At 44.8% G+C, this 16,140-nt stretch overlaps 1 protein-coding gene across 2 annotated transcripts in view; it reads left to right on the top strand.

Moving 5' to 3' along the window:
- Positions 1-15,018, top strand: part of znf385a (zinc finger protein 385A) — a 56,558-nt gene extending 41,540 nt beyond the window's left edge. For both annotated transcript variants that reach the window (XM_053425597.1, XM_053425598.1), the window contains 5 exons: positions 685-859; positions 6,809-7,156; positions 10,837-11,021; positions 11,135-11,227; positions 11,522-15,018. In XM_053425597.1, coding sequence (XP_053281572.1) covers positions 685-859; positions 6,809-7,156; positions 10,837-11,021; positions 11,135-11,227; positions 11,522-11,776 — 1,056 coding nt within the window. In that variant the 3' untranslated portion in view covers positions 11,777-15,018. The remainder of the gene's footprint in view (positions 1-684; positions 860-6,808; positions 7,157-10,836; positions 11,022-11,134; positions 11,228-11,521) is intronic.
- The last annotated feature ends 1,122 nt before the right edge of the window (positions 15,019-16,140 follow it).

Below are 16,140 nucleotides of genomic sequence, written 5' to 3'. Positions count from 1 at the left end.
TTTTTATGGACTCAAACACTTCACTCAACCCTCCTTTTGCATAGTGGTGAGAAGATAATGAGTGAATTTTAATTTTGGGGTGAACTTTATGTCTGGGACTGTGCAGTAGCCGCTGCAGTCAGCATTATTTATGGTGTAAGAATCCAGATATGCCCGTTGATAGTATTTATGGTAATAATGGGTATGTGTTGTAGGAGGTAGGGCCGGTCAGTGAGGGGGTTTATAGGTTCTCCAGGCAAAAAGCATGGCGTCATACTGTCCCTCAGGAGGTCTCTAGTAATGTCAGTCAAGTACAGTAGAGGCTAAAGGATGTATGTCACTTTGAGCTGAGCAGTTAGTCCAATGCAGACAAACAGATCACCCACAATAGGCATAAGTCTGGATATACTGCATGATTTATTTATTGTTAAATCGGAAACCTGACATTAAGAGGACTGAGCTGCAGGCGGGGCAGACAGGTATATGTCTCAGGTGTCTCCTTCACTGCACCATTGCATCTTTTTTGTTCCCATGCCTGTAATCAATCTGATCGTCCACTGTAAACCTGCCTGCTGTCTGTGGCTCCAGTCTCAGTATATTGGATTACATCATAATAACATGCATATGTATCCCCTTTGAAATGGTTTTTTTTGTACCTGTTCGCTTGCAAAGTTAACAGGTACTTTGTCCCGTGTTCTCTTGCAGAGTCAGGCAGAAGCGCATTACAAAGGAAACCGCCACGCCAGGCGAATCAAAGGCATCGAAACCTCCAAGAGTCGTCCTCAGGAGGGGGACAAGCCTCACACTGTGCCCCCCACCTGCTCCCCGTCTCCGCCCGGACCCCTGAGCATCATCTCAGACATTGAGCCCAGCAAAGCGGGTGAGAGAGCGGATAATGGTGCCAGGACTAGAACGCAAAAAAGAGACTAATAAATAATAAGATGTGTCTTTTGATGTAGTAGTAATCATTTCAACCCTTGCAGTGTGTTTGGTGGCTTTTATCGTTTTGCAGGGAAATAAAATGGAAAATGTGCAAGAATAACAAAGGCATCTGATCACTGCAGCTTTTTGCAGTGTGTTGTTTTTCTTGTGTGCCATTCAGCACTGTGTGTGGTCTGATTTGGCTCGGGCCATTATTTTTCTGGCCAACAACACAAACCTCCAGAAAGGGTTTGCACTGACAGCGTTTATTGGATGGAGAAAATAAAACAAAGAAATCATAAATGCCTAAATGTGACTCAGAGTTCCGGGGAAGTTGCGTTAAAAGTTGCACACCGATGAAGCAATCAGTTCCTGTGAATCTAGACACATACAATTTAATCAAGATATTAAATGGTATTAAATTGAGCTTTAAGCAGCATGTTCGCGTCCCTTTAAAAGCACTGGGCAGTCAGTTCTGCCAAGAGGCAAAATATTTACTTCTCCAACCAGAGCCTACTTTTAAATAGATTATAAAGAACTTGTATGAAGCTCCAACAAACAGATGTTTAGTGTTAGACCATCAGTTTACATCACAGGCTTTTCTTTTTCAGTTTAATTTAGTACAACATGCCAGGGGATCACTTTTTATTGATCCTGTCTGGCCAACAGCTGAGCAGCAGAGAGCGAGAGAGCGAGAGAGAGAGAGAGAGAGAGAGAGAGAGAGAGAGAGAGAGAGAGAGAGAGAGAGAGAGAGAGAGAGAGAGAGAGAGAGAGAGAGAGAGAAGTAAACCAACCCAGATGTCAGGTGTCTCGCTCTCTGAGTGACAGGTGGATGAAAGTAGACGCATCATCACCCCACCACAGATAGTCCTCTGTATTAGTCCAGTCCAACCACAGCGATGCTTTGTTCAGCTGGTCAAAGTGAAACTGGTTTGGTGCTCGTCCATTTAGACTGTGAGTGGCTGTGTTGGCATTGAGCGATGAAAACGTGGCAGTTTCTTGCCATGTGTTTGTCTTTATGTGACCGAGTAAGTGTGACACCACAACTTCAAAATAGACCATGTTGCTTGAGTCCAACGTGGGGATAACGGGAGAAAAATAAAGAGGACACCATTATGAAATGGGACCAGAAGCCAGAAAGAACAGAGATAACAGCTGATTTGAAATAAGTGAAGAGTAATTTCACATGGCAGAATTAGTTGTTTTTTCTTTTTCTCTCCCTGTCATGCTCATCTTCCTATTTCCAGCTACAGTTCAGACACTGGGGTAGACATGGGCCTCTGCCCTTCTCTTGTCTCCACTCAGGAGATTTTCCATTGCCTCAGTGTCACCGCTCTGTCTTTGGATCAAACACGGGGGAATGAATAGACCAGTCGTGTTTCGGTGACATTTACAAAAGGTTCCTGTCGCTGACTGTTTACCAGACATTTCCACCTTATTGACAGGAGGCCACAGAGCAAAGATGATGAACGGAGATGAAACAGGTCCAATAAAAGGCAAATATTGCCAGAGCGCTGTCTTTGACTTTTATATTTTACTGTCCATAAAAATAACTTTTCACGTTTATTCTTGCTGATCCAGAGTAGTAAGAGGCAAGACCTTTTTTCGTTTCACTCACTCTCCCTCATGGGGGATCTGACATCAACTCCAGGCCTATCGCCATTAGTGAGACTTCCCGGGGTGAGCTCCAAAAACTCGAGGAGCCAAAACAAGCCTGCCATGATTGAGATCTGAAAGTAGCAACATGTGAAAGAATGCCTTTTTCCGTCCAAGCCTTTTTCTCGTGACCCTGGAACCTCATCTCTTCCTGATCTGCCTGCATGCTTGCTTACTTATGCGCGTGTGTGTGTGTTTGTGTGTCTGTGTATATACATCCTGTGTGTCCCACTGCTCCATGGTATATGGGGCAGATCTCTGGGAGCAGACATCTGTGCATGACCTCAACTGGGAATGCATGCATCTATAGACAGACACAGGTCACACAGGGGCTGGTTACCCGGAAAATGAAAAAGACACATTGGGCTACACACGTACACAAGTTTATGCACAAACATAAACAAACACACGTAGACAAACTCACATACACAAACAATGTGGTTTGGCCGGTGCAAGCCCTATTGTGAGGAAGAAGAGTATTTCTCCCAGTCCAAATCCCTTAGAACAGCGTGTGTTTCTTGTGAATGGTTTATTTGTTGATATGGGATATTGAACAATATCACAGTATCCTGAGACATTCAACAATTAAACAGTCTAGCATGGCAATAATTATCTTTTTCTTCACGCCGCATAATTTGTCGTTAACACACTCACATGAAATAGTGATGGCCATAAGCAGGATATAACATAAAGACCTTGCAGATGGATTTAAACAGTGGAAGGTCAGTTATGCTTTTGTTTTACTCTTGCTTCTTCAACCTAATGGCTGCCAGAGCAGGTCGGGACTTTTAGGGCCCTTCACGGGTTTGTGGTCAGTGTTGTCCCCAAAGACGAGGCCTTTGGCTCTGGGGGATTTGGCCTGGAGAACTGAGGGTTTGGCCGATGGAGCGGCAGCTGTTTAGCCGGAGAGAAACCCTGCTCTCCCTCCCTGCCTCCCCATTCTCTTCATCCCTCCCCTGCCACTCCCAGACTAATGAAGGGCCCTGTTAAAACCACCCTGATATTATAGCGCGCTTGAGTCCACACACACAGTCCAAGGGCGCGCACAAACACACCCAAGGTCAATTAAACAGAGGACTTGCATGTGAGGGCTAGGGTTGCACGGCAGTGAGGTGACTGCAGTGTCGGCTTACACAGAGCTGATACATTTGCTGTTTGTCTTGGACTTTGTAGTTTCTGGGAATTCACCCGATTTTTCCTCCTTGGTGAGCTTGATGAAATGTACCTGCAATAACACGCTGATAAACATAATTTGCTTGTCAGTGTGTATGTGTGCATTCGTGTGGGAGTGTGCGACTCAGAGTTCAGATGTGGGCCAGACGGGGGAAAACAGCACCAAGCTGCATAATGAATGAGGCTCGGGTCTTGCATTACGTTTCGTTGCTCGTTAATTATTAAGAATGGGCACTGGCAGGGCACCAGCAGGGCACTGGTGGCAGACAATGTCAGCCTATGTAACTTTTACCCCTGATCACACTCACAAACACACACACACACACACACACACACAAATACCCTACAAATGGCCATACCAGCACTCACTCAATACCCCATTGCTGAGGCAAACCTGTTAACTTGAAACTGAAAGTAACGTAAACCTCTGTAATCTGATTACCTGGATTTTAATTGCACTGTTTTGATTGGATATTTACATTAAAAAAAGCACTTGTGTCACTTCATAATGTTGTTCCCACACTGGGGATTAACTACGGCCATAACTCTGTGATTTTGCTCTCAACTTTACATTATTAATAACATCAACATGGGATCTCTCACCCTCCATTCATTCCTCTTTCGTGTGACCCTTGTACTTCTATTTTTGTGAGGACCAGTTGGAGTAACAGACTCCATGATGTAAAGGCATATTCAAAGCTTAGGCAGGAACTCTTTAATTCTCTGCCTTCCACACCAATTCCACGATCAGATATATTTTTAATTTCCAACAAGCTCTTGTTCATCCCAAGGAGTCGGGATGAACATTGACTCTCCCCCCGACGCCAGTGGAAGTTCCTTGGGCCTGAATTTGAATTTGTCTGTATTCAATCCCGTGGCTTTATCAACAGAACCTCTCCCCACGGACCGCATACTATACATAGCTTTAATTTCCTGAAGCGGATTAAGTCCATGCAGACACACCAGGCTGTAGTGTAAAGCATCTGGACTGAGTTATCTCCCTCCGCTGACCTCTCCCCGTGAATAATCCCTTCTTCTGTTTGGCTGTGAGGCCAGCTACAAGGGGACAAAGGTCAGCTAACTGCCTTATCAATCTTTAATTAGACTTACAGCACTTTCTGAAGAATCGAGTTACTCTGAAAAATTGGATAATCTGAGTTTCGGGTGAGGAAAAATAAAGCATTTTGTCTTCTCTGTGCAGAATCTTCCAGGCTTTGGATTTTAGACACTAAATGTGACAAAAAGAGACACTCACGCACTGAGAGGAGGGGATTTTGTTTTGGGACAGACTCAGTGCATTACTGTGGCTTCATTGCTAGGCAGCCTAAAGGGGTTGGCCTCAAGCTGAACTTGTACTGAGGGGGGGGCGTGTAGGATACGTTCAGTGTGGTAATAGTGACTGGATGTGATGGTTCGGCGTGGCGGTCCTCCAGGTTATCCCTCACTTCTATCTGGGCAGCCACCTCTGTTCTCCTCTCTTGATTTTAACTCAAACCACATGTTATTGGCTTTGTGGATCCTGCGTTTTGTTCCCCCCCACATTTTTATGAATTAAAGGGCATGTGTTTGTGCTGCGTGTGGGCAAACGTCGACATCCATACTGGAGATTACGTATCATTATTATTATTCTGCCTAGTCATTCTGAGCTACTCAACCCATCTAGCTCCGTTGCACAGTGGCACAAGCAGGCACATTAAGAGTCACAATTACCACTTCAGGGCTGCACACAGCACTTTGATCCTGCTTTATGGCCTCTCTATTGCTGCAGAGAGTCGGCGCAAGAAATGATTTTATCCTTTTTAATTAAACATCTGTTAGACAAAAGCTACATGCAGCCAGCGACTCTGCAGCTGGAAACTCTAACCATGGAAAGAGAGGGAATTTTGATCCTGGAAAGCGGTGGAATGGAAAGCACTCACAATGGCATTTTCACCAGAGATGATGCAATAGAATAGGCAGAGCAGCTCTGTAGTTATACAATGCACAAATTACCATATAGTCACATAAGAGTCTCAGAGTGGAACAAAAGCAGAAAACTCCACGGCCCATGTATGGTCTCTGTCATGTGACAAAAACGACAAAGCGATGTGATCCTTAAAAAGTAAACCGAGTAGTTAAAGTCAATACTTCTTTCTTCACAGAAATACTCCACGTTATCCCTTTAAGACCATAATCCACTGGGGCTTTTTGCATTGTGTGTCTTTGGCGCTACATCCTGGGGAGCTCGAGAAAGGGGCCTACTGGTGCCTCCTGATGGGAGAGTTCAGAATACCCCACCCAAATTTAGGGGGTCTTTTTTCAGCCAACGCCCACCGCTTGGTGAATACCGAAGGCATTGCACATGGGAGTGGCTGACCAGAAACATGTGTTTGGAAATGTATGTATAAACATGTTCCGTGAGGGAAAAGAGAAAAATCCATAATAAGAAACTGCACAGAGGGAGAGAGAGTAAAGGGAGACGTGTGCAGAAAGCGAGAGCAGGGCTCACCTAATGATATTTTCTTTGGACCCACCGAACTGAACTATGACAAAGAAGGTGTCATTTAGCTTCAACCCCTGCCAAGAACAGCAGGTGTGTAGGAAAGAGTGGAAACATGCACATGCAGGCTGAGCTATCTGTTTCCTATTCCTCGCTTCGGAAGATATTCAGACCACATCAGTGACAGATTGGCCTGCAGACTTCAAAAAGCCTTGAAACATATTACACACATGGCCATCCCTTCAAACACGTGGGACATGAGTTTTCCTCCTCTAAACCACTTTATGTGTAGCTTTAATTAAAAAGGGGCGCTCTCTGAATGGGCCTGTACAGTGGGAAACAGAGAGAACTTCCGCCTGTGAGCGCTTTATGCTGGTTTGTCTGATCTGTGGAGCAGCCTTCCTCGTTCAGCCGGGTGTTGTTTACCCATGTGGTTTGACGTGGTAGAGTTGTACTCCAGCTTTCACCACAGAGTTTGAAGATAATGGCGTCTGAATCTGTTGTGTGTGTATTTTTAACTTTTTGGACATAACAACTGCTTATATTCTTCCACACGTCGAATTTGACGCTCACTTTCTTTCTCTCCTTTGTGTTTTGTAGATGAACCACGGCCTCTATCACAGTTAAATGTGCCCCTGCTGGCCCCGGGACCCCTTCCCACCCTTACCACTCCACCCAGCACGCCCATGGACACCTCCGTGCCCACAGTGTGCCCCCTCCTGCCCAACCTCACTCCTCCCTTGATCCCCCCTTCCCCCTCCCCAGGCTGCGGCGTAGGCAGCACCCCCTCGGAGCAGCTGGGATCCGGAGCGGGAGCCGCCGGCGCTCCGGCCTCCGGCAGCCCGTCCAACCCAGAGACAGAGGAGGACAAGGCCAAGAAGCTGCTGTACTGCTCACTGTGCAAGGTGGCAGTCAACTCATTGTCACAGCTGGAGGCCCACAACAAAGGTGAGTTCATGTGTGAGCTCTGATTGCTGCCTGAAAATAACTGTCAATCAAACCACGAGAGGTTGAGTGTGTTTCTCTTTGGATGTTGTGTTTCTGGGTTGTCTCTGTGGTTGGATTGTGAAAACACTGCTGATTTTGTTGCTGCAAACACAATGTTTCCCAACCTGTGTGTGTCAAAAGGAATTTGTCCTTTACTAGTCGTGGGTTAGAAGTTATAAATGGAGGAGAGAAGATAGGTGGGTGGAGAGTGGGGAGAGAATTGAAATTGAAATGAAAATTTCAATTTTATTTCACAATTTTGAAAGGTTAACATCACTGTTGCCAGGACAATCAAATAGTAACTTCATAGAACTAGAATGTCGTTCAGTAGAGTGAATTCCTCTGCCAAGGCCCAACAGCCCCCTTATGAAACCACATTGAAATTCAAAGATTAGGATTTTTATCTGGATCTGTACCAATTTTCACACAATTTCAGATCCTGCACAATAACAAACAAATGCCGATGACATTATATCCTCCTTGGTGGTAATCACATGTAAGCTAGGTGCAGGTGAAGATCTACTAATATTTAATGGACTGATGTATCATATTTAAATGAGCTTATCCTCCTCAAAGTCGATTGAAGAAATGTCCTTAGTAGGCGTTTCAGGTTGAGTGCGACCCAGCACAGGATGCTGAGAATAACACAGATCAGCAGATAGCTGATCTGTTTGACACTGAGGGGCAGCACCTCTGTAACCGAGCCTTGATCTCCAGGTTCCAGCGGCTCAGTCAAGGTGCCTCATCTCACCTGAGAGTGTCTGCTCTCTCCCACGGCACGCTGCTAACACATCAACACCCCAATCACACAAGACATATCATTATCTAGAAGACAGCTTTCCCCTGACTCAGGGACTCATGATTTATCTTGTCATTGGCAGCAGGAGACGTTTAAAAAAAAAAACAGGGTATTGCATAGCCTGGAGCCTTTCACTTGAGAAGTTGTAGAGAGGGATGGTTTAGGCGTGTATCCACTGTATGGGGGATTTAGAGGGACAATAAGAGGGAAAAAAATAATTTAATTTAATTTATTTTAATTATTATTTTCATTTGCCTGAAAAAAATAATTAATAATCCTTTCAAATTCAAAAGGGCCTCACTGTCTGTCAGTGCTTGTCAGTGCTCGGGCCCTAAATAGGCGGTTATGTGTGTGAGCTCAATACAACACCAGCCTCAACATTCAGTCAGACAGCTTTCACAGATAACGACACTTTCTCATGGGGTCCAAATATCCCCAGAGGTTCTGTCTGCCTGCTTTAATTCTTTATGGCCTACACACGCCACCGCTGCCTGGGACCCTGTTTACCTCTGACAACAGTTTCTACCTGCTGGATCTCCACCCTGTCTTCAGGGAGTCGTACTCTCCAACACGCACAACTACTCCACATAGAAAAACTACGACGCACAACAGGGGACGGCCTCCACATCAGTGTAACTCAATTCTACTTCCTTTGAGGATTGTGAGAAGGCAGCCAACCGATACCTCTTAATGCTGAAGTGTTAATCAATAAATATGGACTCACTTCATGGTCCGATTAACCCGTGGAAGGCTTTTAGAATTCACATTATATCATGCCTTAATTCATTCTGTAGCATAAACCACCTAACAGTACATCTGCATTACATCTGCCCACCAGCAAATTGACTATGTACATGCACATGGAAGTAAAGCAAGAGATCAAACACACACACAAACACACACACACAGTATACTACAGCTTCTAAACATAACCACAGCCTGATTAGATAATTAATAAAGTTTATCCCCTGGATTAATAAGAGAGGAAATGGCTGAAGCTCTATCAGCGAAATGATCTGGAAGCAATCACTTCTATCCTTCTCAAAATCACTACGGTCCATGTTAGCATAGTTCCAAAAAAAAGCATATGCCGTGCAGACACAGAGACATGAGCAGAATGCATGACACAGAACACACTGCAGAGAAGAGAGAGGACAGTAAGATTGATGAAGCCTATGCAATGTTCTTTTAGTATTTGTGCTGTCAACGCACTGCATGTTTTTGAGTTTGCAAATGCTCCTTGTCTCCATATGTGTCGGTTTACGCTGTGAGTCAACCTTACGAAGACGAAAACTCCACTGACCCATCCATTGTCGGACCAGAATAAAACATAGACAAAAACAGACACCTCAGGAGCACTTTTCTGGCCACGAGCAAACTACGCCATTCCAGCCCCTTTCCTCCCCAGTGGCGCCCGCAGCCTCCATGTTCCCCCACCTACCAGCCGACCGCCACGATTTCCGCTCTCTTCTGTAACCTTAACTCCGTTCAAAGGGATTTTAGAGAGTGACTCTGATTCAAAGTCGGAGCCAGTGACAGTGCAAGACTCTACTCTGAGAGCAGAGAGGCCAAGCAGTTGTTCCCTCAGCCAGGAACAAAACGTGTGATTATTTAATGAGATACTATTCTGGCACACTCTTGTCGTGTGCTGCTTTGCAGACCACTTGAAATGGAAAGTAAGAGTGCTTCTATTCTATATCCGATCTTTGTTGCCAATTCCGCCTCTGGCATTTGTTGGAATTATTAAAAAAATATGCTGAACATAGAAATGCTAGACATGAAAGTATGAAACATGCATCCCCACAGTTCAGAATATCTTTTATTATTAGTGTGTGGACATCATTTAATCACATGCGTCTGACAGAATATATTTCTTCTGAAATGCTCAGTATTCAAGTTTTTATTATTACAGGAATAATAATTGGATTTAAAGCAGGACGCAGGGGGTCAGCACATTAAGATGTCTGAGTTTATGTGTTATATATTGATTTATGTCCACTGTGTTGAACACACCTCTATAATGAAGCTGCTCAGTGTTTTATCCGCTCAGCATTATTGATGGTCGACAAAAACATTGGCCTTTCAACAGCAGGCGCCATTTCACAGCGTGGACTTCATTCAGAATCAACATCTTTATTTGTTCCCACTGTGAAACAGTGAAAAGCACAGGTGGAATGATCTTACAGCAAAGTCTCTGAAATCCCTGCCAGGACAAACCTGCTTCTCATAATAACTTGCCCTTCAAATTTCAAACTTTGACATTTACGGCCAAAATAATTTATTTTGAAGGTGAAGCTTCGGTGGTTTTGTGCTTTCATCGGTGTTGGCACATGTGGTGGAGGAAATTTACTACATACTGCAAATAATGTATGACCTCATCTCAACCTCTCCCCTCATTTAAACATAATAGATCTGTTATATAGCTAATATTAACATTAGAGGGGGCTTGGAGTTTGTCCTCCACATCACCAGCTGCACAGCTGTCCAGCTGCTGCCATCTACCGGTGAAAATCTGGCACTACAACGTTATATTGCAGCACATTTGGTTATTTATGTCCTGCATATGTTGTGATTTACTGGAGAATCAAGGGCCCCATACATATTCTTTTCTTTATGCTCTGATCTTTGTGGCTGTTACTGATTTCAGTGCATTGAGCTGCAGAGAAACCATGTCCACACGCATTTTCATCTAGTCAGGCGGAGGCAGCATGACTCATATGTTATATATAGTGATACATCTCCACTGTATTACTCCATTTTATTTCATTAGCTTCTAAATAGGTAATTTCATCTCGGTTAATGACATTGCCGTGTATTTGTTTGTGTGCGTCTCTTTCTGCAGGTACCAAACACAAAACTATCCTGGAGGCACGGAGCGGGCTGGGCCCCATCAAGGCGTATCCTCGCCTGGGCCCCAAGCCCATTGGAGAGCAGGGAGGGGGGCCGGTGGACCCCAACACTCAGGAAAGAACCTTCCACTGTGAGATTTGCAACGTGCGGGTCAACTCCGAACTACAACTCAAACAGGTAGAAGGAAGATAATCAACCCAAGTGGCTGGATTTTTCATCCGTTTGACTGGAAAACGTTTATGCTTACAGATAGTGGGGCTAATCTGTCTTCCTGTGTTCTTTCCTCCCAGCACATATCGAGTCGAAGGCACCGGGACGGCATGGCGGGCAAGCCTAACCCCCTCCTCAGCCGACACAAGAAGCACAGGGGAGCTGATCTGACGGTAACCTTTCAAGCTCACAGTTTAATTCTGACTGAGTCAACAAACCCGAAAGCCAAAAAGCAAATACACAGTGATAAACAAGAACATGGCGCGTGGTTTAAGCATGTTGATCCGGTCGCTCTGCTTTTGGCTGGGTCTGAAATCGCTGCATTATGATTGATCCAAAGAGTCTGAAAAAGAAGGTCTATATTTGTTTCGCCGACATGTTTCGACCTTCTGGTTCTAATCATTTTATCCCTCTCTCTCCCTTCCCCCTCGTCTTGTGTTTCCTGCCTCACCCCTTTCTGTTTTTAGTCTACTTTGACCTTCTCCAAGGATCTCACCAAAGCTTTGGGTGCGGGCCTCTTGCCCAGCCCCTTGGCTGTTGCTGCAGCAATGGCCGCTGCAGCATCGTCGAACCAGATGGCCCTTCGAGTGGCAGCTTCCGCCCAACACGCGCACCATCATCATCACCTATTGCAAGGCCCACCTCTCAGCCACGCCATCCTAAGACCTGCTCCGGGGCCCATGCGCACCACCCACGGGCCAATCCTCTTCTCCCCTTACTGACACATCACCGGCTGACTCCGGCCAGGCAGGAACAGCCACTCCAAAAGCACACTGTGAAGATACAAACATGATCAACAAACAGCAATTGACAGGGGGGGCGGGGAATCCAATCATTTAAATAACGAACTGAGAGAAAACAAGGGAAAGGAGCCGCAGAGAGGAGTAGAAGTATATGTCTCTCTTTCTTCCCTTTACCTGAAACTCTCCCTTCATTTCAAAGACTTCTGGGCGATGGAATGAGCAGAGGAGAGATCTTCATTATGCATTGAACTCCCTTGGGCATCTCTCACCTCCCCCCGGTCCCTCTCCCTTGCACTGTGGCCCTGTCACGGCCGCCTCGATCGCTACAGACAAAACCCATGCGGACCTTTCTAGAAACATTAAACCACATGTAGTGTTACATCATTATTCAGTCATCACGGCTCAACGTGTTCTCCTCATCCTATGCACCTCAAAAAACCAACACAGTAATGTTATGTCAGTAGGGTCCTCTCTGTTTGCGTCACATGTAGCTGTGGCAGCCTCCACCCGTACTGTACACGCCCCCTTCTGCACCGGAGGCCAGCGACTCCTCAGTTTGTGACACTTAGCTTCTCGCTAGATACAGCATGACAGGCAGGTGGTGGCCGCATCTTAGCACGTCTGATGGGTGTGTGTGTGTGTGTGTGTGTGTGTGTGTGTGTCTGTGTGTGTGTGTGGGTGTGTGTGAATGTGGGGGGTTTAAGGGAGCAGAGAAGTGACTGTGGGGGATTGCGCTCCCCACTGTCATTTCCTGGGAGGCTGAGGCAAGAGGAGGGCTGGCACGGGTCAGTGGAGGGATTGACCCCCGGGCGGCATGCAGACACACACAGGCCTGAGCGAATCTGTGGTTTTTAAAATAGACCGCACCAACATGCATCGCTACAGGGCACGTCTGCCAACCTTCATATCAGTCAGAGCAGAACCTCTCCAAAGGGGAAAGACGAGGGGGAAAACAACAGAATTCACACATTGGTACGTACTGTGCTGCTGTATTACACAAACTCCCTGTCCACAGCCTAGATTCCCTTAGATGGGAAGGTTGTTTGCTTTTACTCACAGTAATGAGAAATGTCCAGGAACCTAACACATATGATTTAAGCGTGAGACTTCTATTCACATGAAGTTATCAAAAAAACATTTACTGACATCCTGGACCTCACCCTGGTCTTTTGATTGGCTGTGTAGGTGTGAAGGTCTGACTTAGGTGTGACCCTGGGCTCCGATGTGTTCGCGTTGTTTCTGCTCACAGCCGCCACCACGCAATAAGCTCCTGAAGGGTCAGGCCTCTGCATCACTGGGTCAAACTCTTCCATTCCTGCCCCATCCTCCTCACCTCCCCCGTATCCAAAGGTTTAAATTAGTCTATGGTAAAGGGCACACCGGCGCTGGCAACCATAATGCTGAAAGGGAACAAATTAATAAAAGGAAGATGAAAGCCAAGCCAAATACGTTCTCGGAGAGATGATGTGGAGCCGGAGTGACAGCCGAGCGCAGAAGCCCACAGCGAGGCCACTGGGAGCTTGAGCCCAAGGCGTCCATCAATACTTCCTGTCTTGCAACTGAAAGCCATGAAACGCACCATGATTTGTTTTCTTCTACAAAGACTGGTGAGCACTTTGTTTTGTTTGGTTAGGACTGTTCGTGTTTATGCGTACAAATGAGCTGGATAAGAAAAAAAACACAATAAAAAATAATATTTTTGTAGATGGAAAATGTTGATATCTGCATCCGTGAAGGGAAAAGCAGGGAGGGGGTGGAGTTTAATGGATCCTGGATTTGACTCAGACACAGAATCTAACTCAGCGGGCAGCCACAGGAGCTCAGCTGAGCTCGGCGGCTGCAGACCTGTCTCGCTCGACTGCCTGAAGCTATCACTCCCTTTTTTTTTCTGAACAAGATGTACACTGTGCCCTTTCATTGAGAAGCAATGAGCTCTAATGTCTTACCCTCGTCTGAATATTGCAATGCAATGAGCAATTTTTATCAGAGTGACCTGTTAGCATTGTGACATGTTGTCTGGAGTCATGTGTAAACCGGGAGCATGCCAGCTGACAGACCTTTCGGTTTCTTCCATGAGGCGAGTGCGAGCCCTCGCAGGGATTTAAAGAGGGAGAGGCAGAGGTGGAGCTGGGTTTAGGTACCGACCCTTCATATTAAAGGGCCTTTTTACTATGGTAATCTCTGCTTGGGGAACAGGGTACAATGCCAGGTATCAAGGGATTAAAGATAGATGTGTAACCTTTTTTTGTTCAACTTAATGAATTGCATTTTTTTTTTTCTGTGTGTGTGAGATGTGTTTAAGTGTAAGTCCTGAGGAACATTATCAATGCCATTACTTAAAGAAGAAGCTGGCTTGGGGTCAGCTTCCACCATCGTGCTCTTTTTTCTGTTGTTGCTGGACGAAGCCTCCTTTGCAGTTCATTCTGCGTGTGAGATAACTCTTCCAGGATCCGTGCTCTCTCTCTCTCTCCCATTGGTGTGTGTGTGTGTGTGTGTGTGTGTGTGTTACCATATGTACTCTTGTGTGTGTTGGGACCAGCTCTCACCCCCCTCTCCCCCACCAATCAGAGACAGAAGTGACCTGGAGCTAAAGTGCCCTAACAAATCAAAACAAAAACCTGCACCAACATTTGGTTTAGGAAGATCTCTCAGTCCTCCTGGATTCTTATTAGACTCAATCAATGACCCAACCTGACAAAGTACTGCAGTCCTGTCCCCGGTAGGTCAGTCAAGTAGCAGCACCACAGATATGTTCATATTGTCCTTAACATGTTCAGTCTGTGGTTATTTCCATTGATCCATCTCATCATTCACGTATGGGAAATAAATGTTAGATTCCTATTGGGCAGGTATTTCATGTTAGCTGTGTTTAGGCTCCGAGCCTTAGCCTTATTCTGCCCTCAGTCTCTCCCAGAGAAGAGAGAGAGAGAGATAGAGAGGCTATGGTGTAATTTTTTTGTCTTGCCAATAAAGTTATTTTTTGAATTTCATTGTCACGGAGGACAACGAGTTTGTATGGCGAACTGTAGCAATACCTGACTCATTCTGGCTACTCTTGTTTATTGCAATAAGAAAATGAAACAATAAATGTGTATGTGAGTAAAACATTATAAATGTAATTTAAATGAAAAAATAAACTTTATGGTAAATACTATTGGTATCAAGAGAGACCATGGTGGATATAAAAAAAAAAGTACATGTCAATAAATCATTAAATGAAATGAACGTCTGTGCTTTTTATGAATCAGTAATTGTTTGGTTGACTTGACATTAATGGTTTTAGATGGTAAAGCTGGAATCAAAATGTTAAAGAAATGAAAAAGTTCAAAGTTTATTTTTTAGGACAGAATTTGTGCAACCACAGATATATATATATATATATATATATATATATATTAAAACTAAGTAAAACCTGCTTCCATTAATCAGGAGTCGCTCAATTATTAACTGTCTGTGGAGATTTATCCCAAAATGACACCAATGTCACATCTGTTGCTTTCAATCAAAAGGGAAGACGTGTTCAGATTTGATCAGAAGATGCCTGATAACTAACCACTGTAACTTCACTGTGGAATGAAGTCAGAAGATGATTTATTGACGGGTCTATTTGCCTGATGCTTCTGGAGTCCACATTCCTCCAGGAGGCCACAGCACAAATTTGAGGAGTGGCAGATGGACAAAGAAACGTTGTTTTGACAAATTTGAACCTCTTCAGGAATCGATTGTATATGAAAGTGCTCAACTCACTTTACAAACAGACACTTCTGAATTTATGGGCATGGAAGACCAGACACAATATTTAGAATTCCCGTCCTTAAAGGGATAATTCACTCTTCACCCGCCCCTCACCCCTCAATCGGCATAGTGGTGAGTAGATGAGTGAATTTCCATTTTTCGGTGAACTATCCCTTTAAGAGTAAAACTGAAAACGTAATCATTGGTTTTGCTCTTTCTTAGGAATTTGCTTGTTTCCATGTGGAGATGTTCCATTTGAAATTTATATATACTCCATCATTGTTTCAAGAGTGTTTTTCTATTGTTAATGCATACTATTTATCTCTCGGTAAACACTCACTGACATTAACTCAAGTGTTGTTTCCTGGAGAAGAAGGAGCTATAAACAGTGGAGGGAGCTTCTCCCCTGATGTCATGGTTCAGGTTCAGACCATCCCGTCACGAGAGTGCCACAGTCGGCACCAAGGGCCCAAAATTAAAGCTCTTTATTGCACCGGATTGTTTTACGTAAAGTTTTCACGTGTGTTGTTTTCAGTTTTCTTTTCTCCAGGTTTGGTTGAGCTCATTTGCATTGCATTGTAAATATGCTGCTTGAGAAAAAGAAAAAA

Source organism: Pleuronectes platessa, chromosome 6 (genome assembly GCF_947347685.1).
Source record: "Pleuronectes platessa chromosome 6, fPlePla1.1, whole genome shotgun sequence".
In the NCBI taxonomy this organism is placed as follows: Eukaryota; Metazoa; Chordata; class Actinopteri; order Pleuronectiformes; family Pleuronectidae; genus Pleuronectes; species Pleuronectes platessa.
The sequence above is the reverse complement of the archived record's forward strand: the minus strand, read 5'-3'. Positions and strand labels throughout refer to the sequence as shown.